Below are 23,537 nucleotides of genomic sequence, written 5' to 3'. Positions count from 1 at the left end.
AGGTGGGCCATGCTGCAAGACACCACTCCCCTGCCACGGAGCCAGAGGCATCAACTTTGCTTGAACTCCTCCGGAGACACACAGCTCACTAGTACCCACCTGCCTCCCTGGTCACAGACAGGCCAGACACACTTTCAGGTCCCCATCATCAGCCCATCCTCATTTCCACTCCCTCCCTACCCTTGAATCATAAGTTAAGGAGCCAAGAACAACCATATTTATTTACAAAATACACATACCCTCTTCTCCTAGAATGCATTACTGGGAGAGAGGGGGGGGGTCAGGGCCTCACACACCTGAGACTCCAGGAGCACCTAGAGGTGTGGAGCACAGGAGGGCGCTGCCTCCACACCAGACCCACTGATGGTGGAATGGGAAGTCAGGGTACCACCTCTCCAGGGTCATGACCGAGTGTCCAGCCTGTTCATGTATTCTTGCAAAGCCTTCAGGCGGGCATCTATTTCAGCCATGTCAGCTCCCTGGAAGTCAGAGCTGTACTCTGTGAAAGCAGAGGTCGTGTGTTGGGGGCGGCAGACCAGGAGGGGCCTAAAGCAGCCAGGAGTCTATGGACTGCCCTCGTTGTCACCCCAGAGGGTTCTGGGGTGATGGAGGGAGGGGAAGGAGGTTCAAATGTGGGACCCCAGGCTCACCTTTGATGGGGACCCAGCCCCCGGAACTAGCCAGGTGTCTCTGGTGATTGTTGCGTTCTCGAGTGGTAGACTTCTGGTGACAAGAGAGGCAGGAAGGGGGTCAGACAACCCCTTCTATCCCTACCCCCCAAGTCCCATGAGGATTCGGAATCTGAGGACCTACAGGTATCAAGAGCCTCCAAGGGATGAACTGGCAGAGCCTGGGGCAGAAAGAGGCTACCCAGGCACCCTCAGTCACACACCAGGAGGGGAGGTTAGGTTTGAGAAGCTGTCACCATTTTGAGGAAAGGATCTTTTTCCTTTTTTCATTTGGACACATGCTCTCATGTAGCCCAGGCTGGCCTCGAACTCACTCAGTAGCGGAGGCTGGCTTTAAACTTTGGATCCTCCGGCACTCCCGCTGAGTGCTGGGTTCACAGGCCTGCCAGTGCCACCACACGGTTTGTCTGGAACCCGGGGCCTCGTGCTACATGGGCGTTCTACCAAGTCAGCCACTTCCTGGGTCCAAATCTTAAAGCATATTGTGGCCACTAAGATTTTGCCCACCAGTCCCAGGGCCCCAAACACCCTGCTTCCAGAGTCATTCCAGAGTTCCCTCTACTACCTGGTGCCACCAGAACAGAGCCATATAGATGATGGGTGGCCACCTATGGCTTACTACTACCCTTCCCTTCTCCCAGCCTGGGAATGATCCTCACCGTCTTGGACCCGCTCCAGGGTGTGGGGCTGGGGGGTTTCCCACGGCCACGGCAGCGACGACTGAGAAAAGAAGGCAATCAGGGACCATAGAGCATCTTCGGCACCTCCTCCTGACCCACCTTCGTGGTTTTAAGACCTCCAGCCTCCGTCACCTAATTCCCGTGTAAAAGACTCTCCCTAGGCGCCCTTTCCAGAGGGTCCTTCCCCAGAGCACAAGCTTTACCTCCTGGAAACCGAGGCAGAGAAATCCTCCAACTCGCTGCAGGAGCTGACTGACGAGCAGCGGCTGCGGAAACTGTCCACTAGGGGGAGACGGAGAGCGTCAGGCCCCGAGGGCCATCGGGCCCGCCTACCGGCCGCAGCCACACCGCCTCTCCCGGCCCGTTACCCGAGGAGCTGCGGTTCCGGGAGCGGCTGGCAGCGTCCCCTCGGCCCGTCACCGCAGCAGCGGGCCGAGTCTGGTGAGACCAGGAGACGGACGGCCCGTCCCCGCTTCCTCCACTGCCCATTCGGTTCCGCTGCTGCTGCTGCTGCCTAGAAAACCGGAGACTAGAGATGTGCACCAACCAAAGCCGGGAGGGAACCGGCCACAGCCAGAGCCCGGGCCCGCCAAGGTCACGTGGGGACGCCGACAGGAGGGTGGGAGAAGCAAGCAGTGCACCTGAGGTCTGGAGAGCGGAACAGGTCAAGAGGGAGCGAGCGGGCCACGAGAGGGGCTGAGTGTGCAGGGAGGAGCGGGGACAAGGAGGGGAGGTGGGACCAAGGGAGGAGAGGGGAGCCAAGGAAACCGGAGTTAAGAGACCCTAGAACTGGAGGGACTGGAGGACGGGGTGGAGCGGGGACAGAAGTGGGAGCACAGAGGAGTGAAGGGGAGACCAGGCTTAGCTGCGGTTGGTGAGAGGTGGGAGGAGGAGATGCGGTAAGGACCAAGCACAGACACACATACCGATTCATAGGAAACGGGCACCGACTTACTTCATCCTGATCTCTCTCTGCTTCTTCTCCTTGGCTTTCACAAAGGCTGTGGGGTCAAAACGGGGCGCACGACCACCTAGGCAGTGTGGGGAGGAGGCTGGCTAGCATACCGGTGCCTATGGGCGCTAGCCCACTCCGCCTCCCCGCGGCAGGGCGGGGCAGCCACAGACCTGTGGGCGAGGGCGAGGGGCGTGCCGGCCGGCCGCGACCCCTGGCCCCACGGCCACTCTCCCGCGACGAGGAGCGAGTGGCCGCGCGGCCGCGAGACGTGGAGCGCTCCCGGGACGACGAAGCTCGATCCTCCCGGGCTGGAGCCGGCGCCGGCAGCGTGCGTCTCCTGGGAGCACCGGGTCCGGTCAGCTTCCCACCCGCTAGCCCACCGCCACTCAGGGGCCACACGCACTTCCTCTGCACCCTGAGGCCCACTTTCTCTCCGATCTCCCCAAACATCCCCACCCGGGCTCACGATACGTTCCTATACCCCACCCTCTCCAAGTCTTTTTCCAGGACCTGCCACTTCCCTACATTCTCATGCCTTCCCAGATCCTTCTTTCCGAGGTCTTCCCTCTACAGTGCCCTGGAAGCCCTTTTCACGCCAATCAAAGGCAGATAACCTCCCTGATGCCTCCCGCTGGGAGCAACAGGCCCTCGGGCTCCACCCCACACCTACCTCCAGGCCCGGCCTAATTCTCCACAGGCCCCGCCCACCTCCCAAAGTCACCTGCCTGACCCCACCCCATTTCTGAGCTCCTCCCCATAAGCCCCACCCCATCCCCGCCTCTCACCCCCTTCGGTACATGGCCAGCTCGTTGTTGAGCGTCTTCAGCCGCGCTCGCAGGCTGCGCTCCGACGCCTTCACCTCCTCGAGCTGCGGAGGGAAACGAAGAGCGCGGCAGTCCAGACCAGTCCAAGGTCCCGGGGCGCGCCCCCTCCCCCGCCCCGCCCCTCACCTCCTTGGCCAGGCGGCGGCAGTCCTGGCTGCGACGGCCAGCAGCCCTGCCCCCGAGGCCGCGCTCCTGCCGCAGCTCCAGCTCCAGTCCCCGCACCAGCCCGCGCAGCGCCTCGGCCTCCTGGCGCGCCGCCCGCCCGGCCAGCGCCTCCTCTCGGGAGCGACCCAGCTGCACCTCCAGCTCGCGCTTCTCCGATGCCAGGCGGGTCACCCTGAGAGAGCGGGGAGAGGACCCGAGCACCGTGAGCCCCTCCCCACTGCTCCACTGGAGGCAGTCCCCCAGGCCCCCCAGGAAGGAGGAATGCGGTCCCCGGGGAGGGCTCTGGTCCTGTCAACTCCCCTCCGAGGCAGGGAGGATGCTGAGGCCGCTTCACCTTCACCCACCCCACACACAGGCACATCCGCCCTAGTGAAGAGGTCAGTGTGGAGAGGAGGCTCAAAGATGCCTGCTGCAAGCCTAGCTCCACAGTCCCAGCTCCCATCCCCGAGGCTTTCCCGGCCGAAACACACTGTTCACCAGCCAAAAACAACTGACGAGGTTGCTACCCTGCTCAGCGACCCTTAAGAAAACACCACATACCAAGGCTTTTCCTTCTCGCTGTTTATAAATAGCAAGAAGCAAAGGTAACCAAGTGTCCACCGACAGAACTAGTAGTCTCCCTGGCTCATACACAGTGCAGTGCTGCCGTGAGAAGGAATGAGGGCTGGTTTTTGCTAATTTAAACGGTGAAGAATGTATTTACCAAGTCCTTTTTTGTAAGAAGAAATGGGAGGGGTTGTAAATTATCTATGTATGCTCCTATTTTTAAAAATAGTGGTAGAGCCCCTGCCTAGAATCCCCCAGTGAGGGGCTGGGGTGTGGCTCAGTGGTGAAGCCCCTGCCTAGAATCCCCCAGTGAGAGGCTGGGGTGTGGCTCAGTGGTAGAGCCCCTGCCTAGATAGAATCCCCCAGTGAGGGTATAGCTCAGTGATAGAACACTTGCCTTGCATGCACAAGCTCTGGGTTCTATGTCTGGCACTTAAAAAACAAAACAGAAAAGATTATTGAGGCCCTTCCAAAAGGATATAGAACCCAACAGGAACAATTCCACCTGGCCAAAGATATATATAACATGCAAACAAAAATCTATTGAAATGAATGGATTAGATCACATCTGTTGTGAGCTGAATACTACACACACACACACACACACACACACACACACACACACACACGTGTGTGTGTGTGTGTGTGTGTGTGTGTGTGCGTGCACCCAAAGATATCTGAGGCCTTCTCCTGGCACCTCTGAACACTGCACTATTTAGCAAAAGTGGACTTTTATAGATCTGATATGGACAGTGAGATAAAATGATTCTCCTGAATCATCTGGGCAGGTTCTGAACATAATCACAACCTGAAATGACAGACACAGAAGAGGGGAGGTCTTGTGGGTCACAAGAATATATCATAGAGATTCAGCTGTGTATTAAAGCTGAACTTTGACTGGCCAAGGGTCTGTGAAAAGGCAAAGCCATTTATTATGAATATTTAGTGTTACCCAGCCTTTAATATTTCAGCTGTCTTCTGCTATGAAATCCTTGTGTGTCTAGACCAATTGGTAAACAGTTCAGTTCCCCAGACCTGCTGAACCTACTAAGTTACTAACTGCCCTGCTGAGTTTAGGAGACCTGCTGGTGGGAGATGCCTAGCTTTGTTTCCTGTGCCAATGATGTTCAGACCATTCCCTGGCCTTGAGGAGGCCTAGTGGTTCTCCAGAGCATTTTGACTGAAAACAAAAGAGGTTTTTATACATCAAGGTGTGAGATTAAACAACATTCCTGAGGAGGCAGGAAACCACATGCCCAGGGAAAGGAAGGACAGGCATTTTCTGTAGACAAAGACAGAACAGCATGGCAAGAGAGAAGAGAATGGAAGAACTAGATGGATAAGAACTTAAGAAAAACAAACTGAGATGGGGAAGAACTAGATTGCAGGGCTAGAAGAGAGGACTAGAGGAACGAGATGGAAGATGAGGAAGAGCCAGACGGGGAAGTAAAAGATGAGAGAGGAGATGAGAGAGAAGGAGACGGGAGAGGAGCTGATAGGGGAAAGAACTAGATGGATGAGAACCTAGAAAGGACAGAACTAGATGAAGGAATTAAGATAGAACCTGGAAGGCAGTGGGAGGAAGGAGGAGGGGGGTCTGTGGATAGCATGAGGAGTGAGTAGAAAATTTCTTAATAAAGAAAAATAAAATAAAAAAATTTTAAAAAACGAACCTGGAGGGGACAGCAGATAAATGTAAAGAGAAATTGGGCAAGAAAGGAGCTAAAAATGAGAGCAGAGTATAGGCTTGTAGAGAGAAAACTGACAGAATAATAAGGTGTGTGGACTAAGGAGTTTCGTGTACATAAATTTATTTCCTTTCTTCAAAGATTAATCAGCTGGGTGTAGATTCTTCCCAGACCCTGGGAGGGACTGTGAGGGGCTGGACCCCCCCTAGTCCCCGACAGGGAGGGACTGTGTCCACGGAGCCCAGAGGACAAGGACACAGCCAAAGAACAGCTGCCACTCCAGGTCTGGACAGGCAGAAAGGGATTCCCCCAGGGGCCTATGGGAGGGTGGCCCCAGCGATGCCCGCACTACAGCCCAGGGACGCCATCTCAGGCACCGTCCTCCAGAGGGAGACAGAGCACATTTCCAGTGGTTTTCCTTTTGCTTTTGTTTTCATTCTTATTGCATTTATTTATTTGTGTTTATGCCATAACATCATGTGGAGGTCAAAGGGCAACTAATGGGAACTGGTTCTCCCTTCCACCACGTGGGCCCCAGGGGTTGAACTTCAGTCAGCAGGCGTGGTGGCAAGCGCCTTTACCATGGAAGCCATCTCACTGACCAACTCCGATGGTTTTTTGGATTTTCGAGCTGTCCTGGAACCCGATTTGTAGACTGGGCTGGCCTCAAACTCGGAGATCTGCCTGCCTCTGCCTCCCGAGTGCTGGGATGGGACTAAAGGCGTGCGCCACCACCGCCTATCGACCACCGAATCTGTGTCGTCTTGTCACAGCAGTCGAAGGAAACCAACACAAGTTCAACCAACTTAAAATTCAGGAGTTCATAACAACCATGATGACAAACGCCACTGGTGTCTGTGGGATGAGAGCCAGCTCAGCGTCAGGGCGAGGTGCGTAAAGGAAAGACTTGGCACTGATGACGCCTCGCCTGGGAAACTGTGCTGCCTTACCCCAGCCGACAAAGCAGAATTACGGAGTTAGATCATCCCCTCAGAAGACGCCGCTCTACCCAACAGTCTCATGAACTGGCAAAACATGGTGGCGCACGCCTTTGATCACAGCACTCGGGAGGCAGAGGCAAGTGGATCTCTGTGAGTGTGAGGCCAGCCTGGTCTACAGAGTGAGTTCCAGGACACCCAGGGCTACACAGAGAAACCCTGTCTCAGACAGGATAGAGGGAGAAGAGAAGGAGCGGAACAAAACAAGAGCAAAACATGGTGGTGCACACCTGTAATCTCAGCACTTGGGAGGCAGAGGCAGGAGGATTGCTGAAAGTTCAGGGATAGCCTGGTCTACCTGGTAAACATATAAAAACAGTTTTTTTAAATAGGTTCTCTCTCTCTCTCTCTCTCTCTCTCTCTCTCTCTCTCTCTCTCTCTCTCACACACACACACACACACACACACACACACACACACACACACTCACACTCACACACACACACCCTGCCCAGCACCAGCCTCTGTAGAGCTGTAGGAGTGACCCTCCGCCTTCTGCGCGGATCACCACCCTAGGGGGCAGCTTCCTCCTGTGGGGTTCCTTGTGGGGAGGTGGTGAAACATGCACCCAGAGTGGAGGGAGTAGGCCTGGTCTATGTAACAAGCCCCTGTCTCCAAGAGGAGGGGGGAGCAGTTAGAATGGGAGGACAAACCACTAGCTCAAAGCACCCTTACCAGTTCTGTGGATGGGTGGAGGTCGCCACCTTGTGGCCAAGCTTGGAGAAGCACACAGGTATGGCTTGGATGGAGGCTCAGTTCCTCAGCCCCGCACTCTGTCCTTCCTGCACCTCTGCCCAGCAGTACCCATGGGTCCTGCTACCGTGTACTCCCTGAGTGGGAGGAGGCCATTCCTCTGGGGCAGCATTTGGCACTCAGTCTGGGTTGGCACCTCCAACAGTGCAGAAGTGCTGACGGCATCCAAGGCCTAGCCTAGCCATAGGACTGACTGTGTGCCCTGGGAAAGGCCCCTAGCGCCTCTGGGCTTCTGGAACATGGTGGTGATTGCAATGTCTGTCTCATAGGGCTGCTGTGAGGATAACAACTTCTGCCTCCCATGAGCACACAGGGCACATACCCTCACAGACACAAATACATAATGAAATGAATCTTAAAAAGAATGATATGGGACTGGAACGTGGCTTGGTTGGCTAGTATACATGATGCTCTGGATTCAATTCCAGCACAACACAAACCAGGTCTGGTGACCTGAGCCTATAAGCCCAAGGACACCCAGGGTCTGGAGGAAGGAGGACCAGAAAGTTCAAGGTCATCCTGGACTGCACAGCAAGCTTGAGGCCAGTCTCGCATAGATGAAGCCTTGTCTCAAAGGGGGTGAAAAAAAAGAAATGGGCCAGCGAGATGACCTAGTAGGTAAGGATGCTTGCCACTCAATGACACACGCCTGGACCTGAGTTTGACCCCTGGGAGCCAACATGGAAGGAGAGAACCCACTCCACGGAGCTGTCCTGACCTCCACACATACCTCGGTGTACACACATGTGCACGTGCGCGCACACACACACACACACACACACACACACACACACACACGCACACACGCACACGCACACACACACCATGCATATGATACAGTAACATTCAATTGTTTTAATGTCACTAGTCTTCCTCAAGGAATTGGCCACCTACAGGTGGAGACCAAATCCTTGCCAACAGATGACAGAACACAGCAGGAGTCAGGAGTAGGCCGGAAGTCTTCACTCCTGCTCTCAACCATGCCTGAGGACTTTGCATATGCTGTTCCCGCTCCCTAGAACACTCTTCCCTAACTCCTTCACCTAACCTACCTATCAGGTTATCCTGGTCACAGCTCCCTTTCCTGCCTCCTCCTCACTCATCCATATCCAATAACATGCTCTTGTGGCTGCTGATTAACCTCCATTCCCACTGGGCTGGGCACCCCAGGCAGAGCCGGGCAGCACCAAGAGGTCGGGGGAAGGCTATTGAGGTCGCCCTTCGAGCTGATAGTGCTCCTGCTTCCACACCTCTTTCCAGGACCCCTCACTGTCCTAGGGGCCCAGGAAGGCAGAGCCAGGGCTGTCAATCACTGCTGAATCCTCAGCACCCAACAAAAGGCCGAGGCAGGGCTCAGAAGGACACAGGCGAGTGTTCCCAAGGAAATGCATGATGGGCAGTGCCGATCCCATCCACCGCACCCACACCCACCACACGTCCCCAGACTCACTGCTCCCTCAGGTGCCAGATCTCAGTCTCCCGGGTATCACGACCATCCTGGCCGCCATCCAGCCCTCGAAGGCGGCCCAGCTCCTCCTTCAGTGAGCGGATGATGCCCTGCAGAACCACGGGGTCCGGCTTGCCCTGGTACGGGAGGGGCAGCGGGTAGTGAATCCTGAGAAGGGGATCAGAACCGCGGCATCTCAGAGGCCAAGATCCACCTGAGGGCCCAGGTCTGCGGGCCACAGAACACAAGCACGGGCAGTCCCCAAAAGCTTGCATTCACAGCTTTTGGCTTGGAGGGGTTTGCTTGTTTGAGTTTTTGAGACAGGATCTCACTGTGTGGCCCTGGCGGTCCTGAAACTCTTTACATAGGCCAGGCGGATCTAGAACTCAGAGACCCACCTGCCTCTGCCTCCCAAGTGCTGGGAAAGCAGTTGGCTCTAGGTTCTAGCGTGCTGGTCATTTGTGCCCAGGTGCCGCTGAGCGCCTGCCTCCAGGATTCCCAGGGCTCCAGGCCTGGCGGTGCCTGTGCAGTGTCAGCAGGGAGGCACTGTGGTGTGAGCTCTGCAGGGAGGCACTGTGGTGTGAGCTCTGCAGGGAGGCACTGTGGTGTGAGCTCTGCAGGGAGGCACTGTCCTGGGAGCTCTGCAGGGAGGCACTGTGGTGTGAGCTCTGCAGGGAGGCACTGTCCTGGGAGCTCTGCAGGGAGGCACTGTCCTGGGAGCTCTGCAGGGAGGCACTGTCCTGTGAGCTCTGCAGGGGGGCACTGTCCTGTGAGCTCTGCAGGGAGGCACTGTCCTGTGAGCTCTGCAGGGAGGCACTGTCCTGTGAGCTCTGCAGGGAGGCACTGTCCTGTGAGCTCTGCAGGGGGGCACTGTCCTGGGAGCTCTGCAGGGGGCGCCATCCTCACGGGGTGGCCTGAGCTGAGTCAGCCCTGAGCCGGGGACATTACAGGGTGCCTTCAGGTGCTACCTCACCACACACAGTGCCTTCAGGACTGCTAACTTCCCACTCGCTATCCCAGACACCAGGACAGACAGACAGACCCTGCTGTCCAGCTACTCAAGAGCCATTCCTGGCCAGGTGTGGTGGCTCCAGCCTGTAATCCCAGCTCTCCGGAGGCTGAGGCAGGAAGACTGCCTGCTATGAGTTCAAGGCCAGGCTGGGCTACATAGCAAGACTCTCTCTTAAGAATAATAAAGGAGTCGGGCAGTGGTGGCGCACCTTTAATCCCAGCACCCAGGAGGCAGAGCCAGGCGGATCTCTGAATTCGAGGCCAGCCTGGTTTATAGAGTGAGTTCCAGGACAGTCAGGGCTACACAGAGAAACCCTGTCTTGAAAAACCAAATGAATGAATAAAATAGAGGAGGACAGAGAATGACTGGAGATGGTTTAATATTTAAAACACCTGCTGTTCTTGCAGAGGACCCAGGTTCAATTCCCAGCACCCACAACTATAGTTCGAGAACCAGGGGATCCCAGAGGCCCTCTTCTGGCCTCTGCAGGCACTATAAGCAGATGGTGGATACGTGCAAGCAAAACACCCATCCATACACATAAAACAATTTTTTTTTATGTGCATTGGCATTTTGCCTGCATGTACATCTATGTGAGGGTGTCAGATTTTGGAGTTACAGACAGTTGTGAGCTGCCATGTGGGTGCTGGGAATTGAACCCAAGTCCTCCGGAAGAGCAGTAGGTGCTCTTAACCACTAAGCCATCTCTCCAGCCCCATAAAACAAATTAAAAAAAAAAAAAAATTTTAAGGGAAGGCGCTTGAGAGATGGTTCCATAGTTAAGAACACTGGCTGCTCTTACAGAGGGCTGGAGTTCAGTTCCCAGCATCTGAGCACTTATAAACCAATATGGGAAATCTGTTGAGCCCTGTTCCTTTTCTTCCTGCTTTGATAAAGATGCAATGCCTAGAGAGAGGTCCAGCAGCTATTCTGTGACCATGAAGAGATAAGGATAGGATTTTTAAAAGGGGGGAGAGGGGAGACAACATAGTAAACATACAAAGATTTTAAAATAAAAAACCACACATGTACACAAAAAGAAAGAGCATCCGTTAGCCAGGTGTGGTGGTACAGGCTGGTAATTCCAGAACCTGGGAGGCTGAGGCAGGAGGACTCCCACAGAGACCAGCCTGGGCTACAAAGTCACACCTTTAATCTCAGCACTCGGGAGGCAGAGACAGGTGGATTTCTCTGAGTTCCAGGACAGCCAGGACTACATAGATCCTGTCTCAAAAAAAAAAAAAAAAAAAAAAAGGCAAGCAAACACACAAAGAACAAAACAGATCTCCGTCCCTAATAGTAAGCTGAACTGTAGTTTGGACGTCTAGCTATGTGGTATTTAAAGCACTTGGAGATGCAGCTCAGTGCTTGCCTACCATGTGCAAAGCCCTGGGTTCACCTGCATAAAGCAAATGAATGGGTACTAGCAGTGGTCATTCTGCCATCTGTAGCCAGTCACAATAGTAAAATGATACAGAGCCCACCGACTACAGGAGAAGTACATACATCCCAGCCACCTGGCACTGGGCTCCTCCCACCCTGGCCCACCAGCCTGGTCCCTCAGCCAGCCCTGTGCCCACCTGTCAAACTCCACGGAATAGATGAGGATGAGGTAACGCTTGGAGTTGAGCTGTGCTGACCTGGGGGCCAAGGCACCCGGGCGGCCCCCCAGCTTGCGGCTCCGCAGGGTCTCCAGGTCTGTGTAGGTGAGCAAGTCCAGGGTGACGGACTCACTGCTCTGTGGGAGGAAAGGATGGGAGGTGCCCAGGACGCTCACAGCCACCCTCTCAGTCACCACGCCAAGTCTCAGGACCCTGAGCTTCCCAACAAGGGGGCCAGTGGTCACGACACCGACCCATGATTGGAGGGATACCCTGGACAGAACCTAAGGACGGCCTCCCGGGTGGGCAGAGACCTGCAGGGCCAGGAGGCCACAGCGACCTTCACAAGGGCAACAGCACCACGCCTTTGCCACTGTGCAGAGAGTCACGCTCATGCGGCCAAAGGCCTGGGGAGTGAAACAGGTGCCACCTTAGGAGAAACCCGGCCGGTGGCTTAGCAAGGTGGCACACGTCATCCCAGCACTGGGGAAGTGGAGGGAAGGGTGAGGAAGGAAGGAGTCGAGCAGTGGCAGCCAAGATGAAATGGGCCGACATTTGAGTTTTCTGAGAAACTCATCAACAGGCACTTCCCACGAGAGCAAAGCACAGCATTAGGGAGCCGTGCAGATGACCCGTCCACGGAGAGCACAAGACACAGCACGCTGTCATGTGGATGACCCGTCCACGGAGAGCACAAGACACAGCATGCTGTCATGTGGATGACCCGTCCACGGAGAGCACAAGACACAGCACGCTGTCATGTGGATGACCCGTCCACGGAGAGCACAAGACACAGCATGCTGTCATGTGGATGACCCGGTCCAGTGGGTTCTTGTGTGCTTGGAGAGGGATATTTTTTCTAGTTTTTGGGGGGATAGGGTCATATGGAACCCAGGCTGGCTTCAAACTCACTATATGGCCAAACATGACCTTCTGATCCTCCTGCCTCTGCCTCCCCAGTGCAAGAGGCCTGATGAGGCGGCAGACTCCACCTGGCAATGGCACCGCCCAGGCTGTGCCAGCACAGAAGGGCACTCCACTGTCTGAAACTCGCTATGCAGAGGGCTGGAGGACAACGGCTCAGCAGCTAAGTGTGTGCTATTCTTCCGGAGGACCCGAGTTCGATCCCAGCACCCTCATCAGGCGGCCCACTGCTTGTCACAGACTATTGTAAGCCACCCAGTGGGGGCGCTGGGACCCAACCTCTGTCCTTTACAGGAGCAGCAAGTTCCCTTAAGCACTGCAGTACCTCTCTAGCCCATGTGGCTAAATTCTTAAATCTTGGGGCTGGGGCTCAGTTGGTAGCATGCTTGCCCAGCACGGAGCCCTGGGTTCCACCCCAGCACCACACAAACCAGGCCACCAAATGCTGCTCAGCCTGTAATCCCAGTACTAGAAGATAGAAGCAAGAGGATGAGGAGTTCAGGGTCATCTCTGGCTACACAGTGAGCTCAAGGGGTTCCAGGGCAGCCTGGGCTACATGAAACAATGTCTCAAAAAAAAAAAAAAAAAAAAAAAAAAAAAAAAAAAAAAAAAAAAAAAACAGGTTCAGAACTCTTTAGGAAAATGTATAAGCCGGGCGGTGGTGGCGCATGCCTTTAATCCCAGCACTCGGGAGGCAGAGGCAAGTGGATCTCTGTGAGTTCGAGGCCAGCCTGGTCTCCAAAGCGAGTTCCAGGAAAGGCGCAAAGCTACACAGAGAAACCCTGTCTCGAAAAACCAAAAAAAAAAAAAAAAGGAAAATGTATGAACTACATGTAATCATACATCTGCAAAACAAACACCTGTATTCACGTGAAAAGAGAGAGATGAAGAAAAGCTGGACCAATTTCACCAGTACTTTTAATGTAAAATTTATCATGGATTTTATTTCAGTGTGTGTGTGTGTGTGTGTGTGTGTGTGTGTGTGTGTGTGTGTTTCGTCCGTGCACACGTGTGTGCACTTGCATTCTCGTAACACGTGTGGAGGTCAGAGGTAAACTTTCAGTATTCTGTTCTGTCCTTCCACCGTGGGACCTAGGGATGGAACCCAGGTCCCCAGGCTGGCCACTCAAGCACCTCCTTACCTGTTCACCAGCCCCCAGCCTTCACCAATATCTCAACAAGAGCACAGAGTGGAGTGTGTCCTCCTCTCTCCTTTACATTCCCCTGTGACCCAAACCTACTTTTCTTTCTTGGTTTTAAGATGTATTTTACTTTTAATTCTGTGTCTGTGTGGGGGTGCGTCTGGTGAGTGCAGGTGCCCTCAGAGGCCAGAAGAGGCCGTGGGAACCACTGAAAATGAAGTGACAGGCAGTTGTGAGCCGCCTGAAGTGGTGCTGGGAACCAAGCCCAGGTCCTCCTGGAGCAAGTGTTCTTGACAACCAGCTGTCTCCCCAGCACCCTCAACACCACCTGTTTGTTTTGTCTGAGACAGGGTCTCCTGCATTCCGAGCTGGCCTCAATCTCACTTTGTAGCTGCGGTAGTCTGAATGTAACTGGCCCCTGTAATCTCACAGGGAGTGGCACTATTAGGAGGTGTATCACTGTTGGAGGAAGTGTGTCACTGTGGGGTGGGCCTTGAGGTTTCCTATGCTCAGGATACTGCCCAGTGTGCCAGACCATTTCCTGTTGCCTTCGAGATGTAGGACTCTCAGCTACTACTTCAGCACCACATCTGCCTGCATGCTGCCATGCTCCCCTTTATGATGATAATGGACTGAATCTCTGTACTGTACGCAAGAAGCCACCTCAATTAAATGTTTCCTTTATAAGAGTTGACAGAGTCAAGCAATAGAAACCTTAACTAAGACAGTAGCCAAGGATGACCTTGAACCTCTCCCCCTCCAGCCTCCACCATTGAAGTTCCGAGATTTCAAGCGTACCCCACCTTGCCTAGATCATGAGGTGCTGGTGATCCAGCTGGGGGCTTTGGCCATGCTAGGCAAGCACTCCACCATGGAACCACACCCCAGCCCTACAATCTGCATTTCCTCTGTCAGATAACTGTCACGAGAACCATAACTGACCACTGGCATGTGCAGAAGAAGTTCTGAAGACCGAGCACCCTGCATACATGAGGTAGCCCATCCACAGCCCCACACCCCAAACGCTGGGCAGCAGAAACCTCCCAGTCTCTGAAGTTGGTGCCTACCTGGGTAAGGGCCGACTCCAGCATGTTACAGAAAATGCTGAACTGTTTGAAGTTTCCCGTCTTGTGAGTCAAATCTTCAATGACTGGGTGGGAAGAAAAGTTCCTCCTGAGATCTGACCACTTACCCAGCCCAGAGTTCTCCAGCTCTGCCCACCCGCCCCATTGCCTCTAGCAGATCAATGAGGCCCACACCCCTGCCCCACCTTGGAGAGCTTCAGAAGAGGCAGGAGCACAAAACTGAGCTCAGCCTCAACTTTGGAAAAAAAAAGTTGACCTCAGGGGAAGGGAGGGGAGCCCACCCCAGCAGGCACACTCACAGCTGGCATCAAACTCTCCACGCCACTGGTCAGCCGTCATCCGGTCCTCCACCTCCAGCTCCAGCACCTGCCCCGAAACCACCACCCGCACAGCATGCTCCACACCCCGGAAGATGTAGTCCACCTGCAAGCCAGCTGGCTGGTCCATGGCCAGGGTCCCTGCCGAGGGGGACAAAACAGAGACCTAGAGATGCATGTCTGGTGTCTTCAGAGCCAAAGGACTGGAGTTACAGGCAGCTGTGCGCTGCCATGTGGGTGCAGAGAACTGAACCCAGGTCCTCTGGAAAATCAGCCAGGGCTCTTAACCATTGAGCCATCTCTCCAGCCCCTCAACCTTGGTCTTTTTGAGACTGTGTCTTACTCTGTAGCCCAGAACTCATGATTCTCCCCACTCAGCCTCCCAAGTGCTGGGATTGCCATGCCCAACCAGTTCTTAGTGAATTTTGTGCTATTATCCAGTTTAATCCTCATAACAGCTCTGTGAGGAAGGTGTCAATTTTTAAACTCATCTTTCAGACAAGGAATGAGGCACAGAACAATGAAGTCATTCTCCTGAGATGAACGACAGATCCAGGAACTAACCCTCCGATCGCTCAGCACGGTGGTGCACACCAGTTATCCTGGCACTCAGGGGAGGTGAGAAATGTAGCCAACAGCTTGAGACCAGCCTAGGCTGCATAAACAGACCCCAAAACAAAAAGCCCATCCCCAAAACAAAACACAGCAACACCACAGAGCTCGCACTTAGGGTTTCTGGTGGTGGTGGTGGTGGTGGTGGTGGTGGTGGTGGTGGTGGTGGTGGTGGTTGTGGTGGTGGTGGTGGTTTGCGCTTTGGTTGTGGTTTGGTTTGGTTTGGTTTGGTTTGGTTTGGTTTGGTTTGGTTTGGTTTGGTTTGGATTGGGGACAGAGGTTTTGGGAGCACACACAGAACCCATGCTGCCTTGGAATTCAGGTTTCCGGGACGTTTTGGAGGGCTCCATAAAATCTGGAAGACCCTACTAATTATGCTTCTGCTTTCTAGGAGTTCTGAAGCCTGGAGCATTAATCAATCTCTGTGGTGCACCCTTTCTAGCTTAAATGGCAATCCAGGAGCCGTGTTCTGGGCCCCTCCCACAGACCCGCCCCTCAGCTCCGCAGACCAGTCAGGACCACCACAGTTACTAGGGCACTGGAGGTGGAGGAACACCTGGGAAACTGTGCCCAATGTACCGCCTCCCTCATCCCCACTGCCAATCTGGCCTAGTCCTCCACCCTGCACCACCTGGGCCCCACATCCCCGCCCAGCATCCTGTGCCCACGCCCACCCACCACCTAGGTCCCAGACATTCAGCCTCTGAATAACGGGCCTAACATCTACCCTTCCCCAATGCACACGGCCCTCCCAACGCCTCTTGGAGGTTTAGAAACTGTCCCTTAGCTGCACCGCCTTGCCCCTGTGCCACCCGCCGCAGCAGGGTGGAAACCGGCCTCTCTCTCTGCCAAGGCCCCTGTTCCATCCTACTCTCCCAGCTTGAGGCGTGGGGGCACCAGCATACTGCTCCTCCCTACATCGGCCCCCACCTGCACGTTCTCCTAGGACCCCGCCCCCTGCCTTTACTATCTGAATTGTCATGCCCCCTTTATTCTGTGTCAAGTCTGCTCACATGTTCAAGGTAGCCCCCACACACCCCACTTTCTGCCGGTGCTCCATCTCCCCACATTTCACCTGAATTCCACCTAACACCCCTGCCCCACCCACACGCACATTTCCCACTACTCTTCCCTTGGACAGCCCTCGCTCCGAGTCTCTCTTGCTCCAATCTCTCTTGCTCCCTCCAACCCCCTCCCTCTACCTGCTCACTCCACCCTTGCTAAAGGACCCACAGTTCATCCTGGTCGCTGACTTCAAGTCTGTCCCAAGTCTTTCCTGGCTCCTCTTCTACTCACCTCCTGACCAGCATCCCAGCATCCAGGCTCCACCTTCACCAGCCCTGGACTCCACATCCCAACCCTACACACACCTGGACCACCCCAGTGACCACTCCCTCCGCAGCTGCAGGACACTGAGGTCGCCCTCACAATCTCCCAGGCCTCTCCTCACCATCTTTCATAAGGGAATCCAATTTCCTTCCCAGGGCTACGCCACTGCCCCTGGCTCCTCCTCCCAAGCGGTGCTCCAAAATTTCAGTCTTCACTCCAATGTAGGAAAGAGAACCCTCCACATTGGGCTCCCCAAAGAACCGTCCAGACCACCACACCCCCATCACCATAGACACATCACTACCGAAGAACCGTCCAGACCACCATACCCCCATCACCATGGACACATCACTACCAAAGAACCGTCCAGACCACCACACCCCTGTAACTAGAGTTTTCCTGCCTTGCCCACAGTCAGGACAAATCTTTGTCACCCGCCAGTCCCACAGCCGCTCAGACCCCACCAAGTAAACACAGAGACTTATATTGCTTACAAACTGTATGGCCGTGTCAGGCTTCTTGCTAACTGTTCTTATATCTTAAATTAACCCATTTCTATAAATCTATACCTTGCCACGTGGCCGGTGGCTTACCGGCGTCTTTACATGTTGCTTATCCTGGTGGTGGCTGCAGTGTCTCTCCTTCTTCCTGTTTCCCCAATTCTCCTTTCTCTTTGTCCCACCTATACTTCCTGCCTGGTCACTGGCCATCAGTGTTTTATTTATATAGAGTAATATCCACAGCACACCCCCATCACCATGGACACATCACTACCAAAGAACCGTCCAGACCACCACACCCCCATCACCATGGACACATCACTACCAAAGAACTGTCCAGACCACCACACCCCCATCACCATGGACACACCACTGTCCCCAGCTGACTCTAGGCTGCTGGCCCAACAACTACCTCACACTTGACCCATCTCTAGCCTTACTGAGCTCTCAGAGGAATGTCACACACTGTGAACACAGCCTGACTTCCACTCCACTCTGAGCTGACCTCCCCAACCCTGGATGACTATGAGCTGGCCAGAGCTCCCTCCTCATTCACCCCTGTTCTTCCCCAACACATACTGAAGCCTTCCACTGTCCCCAGGAGTATATAATAACAAAAGCCCTTTAGGCCACTGAAGATGATTTCTCTGCCTTCTGCTAGAATCAAGTATGACACCCCACAATCTAGACCACTACCATGTAGTTCCCCCAGCAAACCTAGGGTGTCCCCAAAACACACTTACCAATGTCTCAACCTAATTCTGCTCTCTGGTAGATATTACAATCATCCCCCACCCCATTTTACAGGCCATGAAACTGAGGCGCCTACAGCTCGGCACAGCAGCTATCTCCCACTCACTATTCAGCTGTGCATCCCAACACACCCCTTCCCTCCCAAGGTTCTGCAGGCACTGACTCACCCTTGTGGCTCACACCTTACAGTCTGGTGCTGCAGGCTGGGAACTCCCAGCTTCAGATCAAAGCTCCCCACTCCCCAGTGTGCCCTGGGTAAGGCACTTGCCATCTCTTGGGATTCTTCTGCCTTAGCAAGTGCAGATAAAGCCAGGCCGGAGTCAAAAGCCTGTTAGCAACAGGCTGGGTGGAGAATCAAAAGTCTAAGACCAGCCTGGACAACAGTTAGGTCAAGGTCACTCTGGGTAATTTAGTGAGACCCAGTCTCAAAAAAGAGGGTTAGAGACGTAGCTTAGTGATAAGGGGCTAACCTAGCAGGTGTAAGGCCCTGGGTTCAATCCCAGACACTGCAAGTGTGTGTGTGTGTGTGTGTGTGTGTGTGTGTGTGTGTGTGTGTGTGTAGACAAGCATGCTGACTTCGTAGGACTGTCCGAGGACTGAGTTAGTCAGTGCAGCTAAGGAGCTCCCGACAGGGCCTGTCACTCCCCTACCACTCTTAGGTGACAGCCCCAAGGCCACTTAATCTTCATGCCAAAGTCTGCAAGCATGGCTCAGCGGAGGACAGCTAGCTGGCCGAGACGCCACAAGAGGCTGGGTCCACGGCTCAGCCTCACAGCACTTGCCCATCCTGTACAAGACTCCATGTTCAATTCCCTAAGTACAAATAAATAAAAACAACTTCTCTAATTCTTGTTCTTACTGTCCCTTCGGTACCTGGCATAGATCTGCTTGCCAATCTAACGGGGGACATCAAGGAACAATGTCTTGGTACTGGAGAGGCATCCAAGGTCATTCCTGTCACCCTCCAGTCTCAGTTTCAAGGCCCCTGGGGGCAATCCAATGTGTCCAGTTTATTAATGCACCTGACTCCATTGCCAGGAAGGAGCCCCTCCCAGCCCACCACCCCACCATGCACCATGAAGAGACTAGAGAAAGGGTAGTTAATTCTAGCATGGTAACTATTTACACACCTATGTGCTCTTCAGGAGCACAATAGAGCCACTCGAAGCCCAACACTCGTGGGCAGAGCTGAGAAGCCCAAAGGTATAAACGGAGGATCTAGTTGCTATGACAAAGTAAAACAAGGTGACTGGCAGTCAGCAAGGGCTCCTGAAGTTCCTATCTGAACTGAGACCTGATGGAAAGAGAGGGGACATCACTCAGACATCTGAGGGAAGCCAATCTGTGGTGATATTTTATCTGTGCAACCCAATAAAGTTTATCTGAGGGTCAGAGGAAAAAGCCAGTCACTATATTAAACACAGAAATCAGGCAATGGTAGCACACGCCTTTATTCCTATCATTCAGGATTAAATGATAGGGATTTGTCTGGATCTCTGTGAGTTCAAAGCCACACTGGGAACAGAGCCAGGCATGGTGGCACACACCTTAAATTCCAACACTAGTTAACCATGGAGGTCTGGACAGACAGACAGGAAGTGACAGAGCTGGGCAGGAAGAGGAAGTGATGTAGCTGGACAGAGAGCAAATGAGATAGCAGAACAGAAAGGCATATAGGCGTGGGTATACAGGATGTAGGTCTCTTTGGAGACTGAGGTGTCAGTGAGGTGAGGTTAGCTTGTGGCTTTTCCTATTCCTCTGATCTCTCACGTTTTCACCTCTACATCTGGCTCCGAGATTTTTATTTAATAAGACCGTTTAACAATTTGTCTACACCAGTCCAGATGGAAGGGGAGACAGCATGTGTTTGCTATGTCCAAAGGACACCAAGACTTCATGGCCCCCAATGCACAAGCAAGGCTCTCCCAAAGGCATGGGATGGGACCTGTGATGGGGGGTGGCTGTGATTGGAGGTGGGGGACGAAGCTCTGGACTACTGGAGATCCTGTGAGCAGGTGAGGACTGTGGAAGAGTGAGTACAAGACAGGCGGGGGTTAACAGAGGAACAATATGATTCAACTTTTTGCTTGTTTGCAAAGAGGTCTCATACAACACAGGTTCTCCATGAACTCCTGATACTCCTGCCTCCAACTCCCAAGTTCTGGGATTACAGGGGCTCATCACCACACCTGGCCGACCCAGAGCTGGGATCAAACCAAGAGCCTCACACGAACTAGGCAAGCATCCATCCTTGCCCTCATTTTTATGAGATAGGGTCTCACCATGTAGCCCAGGCTGGCTTTGAACTCACAATCTTCCTATCTTAGACTCTGCTATGCTAGGATTATAATAGGTGTGTACCACCAACATCAGTCCCGGATGAGATTTACTTTCCAGACCGTGTGTGTGTGTGTGTGTGTGTGTGTGTGTGTGTGTGTGTGTAATTTTATATATATTATATTAATAAAAAATATTATATATATATATATTTTTTTTTTAATGAGAGGGAAAAGGAAGGCATGATGGACAACTAACTCCTAAAAGGAAGGATCAGCCACGCTGAATGGGGACACCGAAGGATTGTTTGGGGGTAACTGCATGCCAGCTGGACTTTCAAGCAAAGAAGAGCTGGATATAGTGTGTTGTTCAGGGCAGAGATGGATACTGGAAAGAAACATCTGGAAGTCACTACTGGGTAAACAGGGTGAGGGAAGTGGTATAGAAAGTGATTCCGGACTGGAGAGATGGCTCAGTGGTTAAGAACACTGACTGCTGTTCCAGAGGACCTGGGTTCAACTCCAGCACCCACATGGCAATTTACAACTGTCTGTAACTCCAAGAACTGACAGCCTCACACAGACATACATGCAAGCAAAACACCAGTGCACGTAAAATAAAAATAATAAATTATAAAGTTATTCCACACAACATGAAGTTTGAGCACAAAAGGATTAAACAACTCGCCCAAAGCCATGGTGATTTCAGTAGTAAGAACAAGAGACAGAACCAGAACTCCAACTTGGGCAAACAGATACAAGACCCCACACTCTCTTCTCATTTTGTTTTGCTTTGCTTTGTTTTGGTCTTGAGACAAGGTCTTCCTATGTAGCCAAAGCGGGCCTCAAACTCACTCTGTAGCCCAGGCTGGCCTCACCTCTCTAGGGCTGGGATTACAAGTGTGCACCACTGTTCAAGATGCTTGAGTTCACTCAGAGGGGCTGTCAAGATGACTCAATGGGTAAAGTCCCCCTGCTGTGCAAACCCTGAGACCTGAGTCTGCCCCCTAGAACCCAGGGTCTAGGGTGGAAGGGCAGAACCAACTCCACAAAGTTGTCCTCTGACCTCCACACCCATCCTGTGATACGAATCTCCCACCCCCAACACACACGTCAGTACACACACACAATAATTTCTATGCCTTGGAGGCCTGCCTGCTCTATAGCGGACTACATAGTGAGATCCTGTCTCAAAAACAAAACAGAAGTTTATGCTTGGATGAGCTACGGATGTAGCTCAGCCGTATTGGGATAACTCTTGACTAACACGCACAAGGCTGGGTTTAATATCTAGCACCCCCCAAAAAAGCGGAGAGAGTTAAGTGACTTCATGCAAAATGACTTGCTCAGAGCGTGCACACAGTGAATGCCGCTTGTCCGCAGGACACACCCCTCAACCCTGGAGAGCTCCTGCCCGGTCTTCACCTGCACCCGCCGCCCCCCACACACACATCCTCCAACCTGAATCAAGTTCAGAACCCACGGCACCGCGTGGGGTAATGCGTGCATAATAATGCTCTACCTCACACACTCCGGTGCAGTATTCGACAAGGGACCTCTATGTTCTAACCGCGTGTCTCGCGAGTGACAACGTGGCGCAGAGAAGACCCTGTGAACTCTCCAGCTTGCACAGGGCCTGGCGCGCACCTGTGTGAAGGTGGCGCTCCGCGGGTCCCCACGGCCCGCACCTGGCGCCCGCACGGGCGCCCGGGAACCCGCCGCTCACCTTCTCCACGGACGCCCCTCTTCACGAGCGGTTCAACCGCCGAAGTTTCAGCCCCGCCCCAGATCCGGCCTTCTCACTTCTGATTGGCCTGACCTTGCCGGCAGCCGTGTTTCCATAAGTCGAAAGTGACGCCCGTCACTCTGTCCCGCCCCCACGGGAGAGCCCGCCTTCCAGAGCTTGCTATTAGTCTATCTGGGAGAGGCGTTCCTATGGCGTCGGCCCCATGTCCGATGATTATTGGCAAGACACGCTGCCAATCATACAAAAAAGGTGGTTCCCGGAGCAGCCGGAGGGAGGATCCCGGAAGTGGCACCATGACTCCGCCCACCAGGCCCCTGTTTTCCCCTCCCCATAGCTGGGCAGGCCGCGCCCACAAGGAAGGGAGAGGCGGAACAGAGTGTGGTACATGCGCAGAGGAGCGCCCTGGCCTCCAAGTCCCGAAGCTCCGAGGGTATCCTCAACTCTAAGGACAAATCGAGATGTTTCAGCACTCAGTGTATGCCTGAGCCTACCTACCCTGATCACTTTGCTAGACTTGGCCTTGTTAGTGCGTGTGTTTGGTGGTTTTGAGACAGAAAGTAGCCCAAGCTGGTCTCCAACATCCTTGAACTGATTCATCCTCCTGCCTCCACTCCCCCAGTACTGGGATTACAGGAGTGTACCATCGTGCCCGGCATGGCACTGGCTTCATTAGAGCTCAATACAGCAAAGTAAGCATTATTTTTAGTTTTTAATATTTTTAGATGTATTTTGTGTGTGTGTGTGTTTGAGTTTTATGCCTGCTTGTACCGTGTGCCTGGTGCCTGCGGAGATCAGAAGGGGCATCAGATCCCCTCGAACTGTAGTTATGATACACCATATCATAGTTATGAGGTACCATATTGGTTCTGGAAACCCCAGATCCTCTGGAAGAGCGGCCAGTGCTGGAGAGTTTTTTCCTTTTCTGGTGTTGTTTGAGACAGGGTCTCACTCTATATCCTTGGCTAGCCTGAATTTCACTATATAGATCAGGCTATCTTCGAACTCACAGAGATCCTCCTGCCTCTGCCTCCTGAGTGCTGGGATTAAAGGCACATGCCATGCTCTCAGGCTTGAGTAGTTTGTTGTTGTTCTTTTTTTTTTTTACTAGTTTTTAAGTGTGTGTGTGTGTGTGTGTGTGTGTGTGTGTGTGTGTGTGTACGCGCGCCACAACCACAGCATCTGTAACCCTAGTCCTGACCAAGCAAAGACAGAAGGATGCCAGGAGTTCACTGGCCAGGCTGCCAAGCCAGTCAGTGAGCTGGTTCAAGGAGAGATCCTATTCTCAAAAATTAGGGTGTGAAGACACTGAGGAAGGCACCCAACATCCATCTCTGATCTGCACACACACATACACATATACTGTAAGTACACAATAAATGAATAAGTACACAAATCCAAAGTAAATCCAAAGGCTCAGTGGTAGAGCCCCTGCCTAGAATCCCCCAGTGAGGGGCCGGGGTGTGGATCAGTGGTAGAGCCCCTGCCTAGAATCCC

At 53.4% G+C, this 23,537-nt stretch overlaps 1 protein-coding gene across 4 annotated transcripts; it reads right to left on the bottom strand.

Annotated features, from left to right (window-relative positions):
• Positions 1 to 200: 200 nt before the first annotated feature.
• On the bottom strand, positions 201 to 22,101 carry Ccdc61 (coiled-coil domain containing 61). 4 transcript variants are annotated; one of them, XM_028856140.2, is made up of 14 exons: positions 22,023 to 22,101; positions 14,809 to 14,967; positions 14,492 to 14,574; positions 11,338 to 11,495; positions 8,749 to 8,913; positions 3,275 to 3,485; positions 3,110 to 3,192; positions 2,495 to 2,661; positions 2,325 to 2,400; positions 1,738 to 1,883; positions 1,573 to 1,651; positions 1,349 to 1,409; positions 651 to 723; positions 201 to 499 (listed from the first exon to the last, which is right to left on the bottom strand). In XM_028856140.2, exons 2-14 carry the CDS (start codon positions 14,954 to 14,956, stop codon positions 402 to 404), a joined length of 1,548 nt encoding a protein of 515 aa, XP_028711973.1. In that variant the 5' UTR covers positions 14,957 to 14,967; positions 22,023 to 22,101; the 3' UTR covers positions 201 to 401. The 4 variants fall into 4 exon arrangements, with proteins under 4 accessions (XP_028711973.1, XP_037057732.1, XP_028711974.1 ...); XM_037201837.1 differs by lacking the exon at positions 22,023 to 22,101 and adding an exon at positions 21,944 to 22,010; XM_028856141.2 differs by lacking the exon at positions 22,023 to 22,101 and adding an exon at positions 21,819 to 21,931.
• Positions 22,102 to 23,537: the final 1,436 nt, after the last annotated feature.

Source organism: Peromyscus leucopus, chromosome 1 (genome assembly GCF_004664715.2).
Source record: "Peromyscus leucopus breed LL Stock chromosome 1, UCI_PerLeu_2.1, whole genome shotgun sequence".
Lineage (NCBI taxonomy): Eukaryota > Metazoa > Chordata > Mammalia > Rodentia > Cricetidae > Peromyscus > Peromyscus leucopus.
The sequence above is the reverse complement of the archived record's forward strand: the minus strand, read 5'-3'. Positions and strand labels throughout refer to the sequence as shown.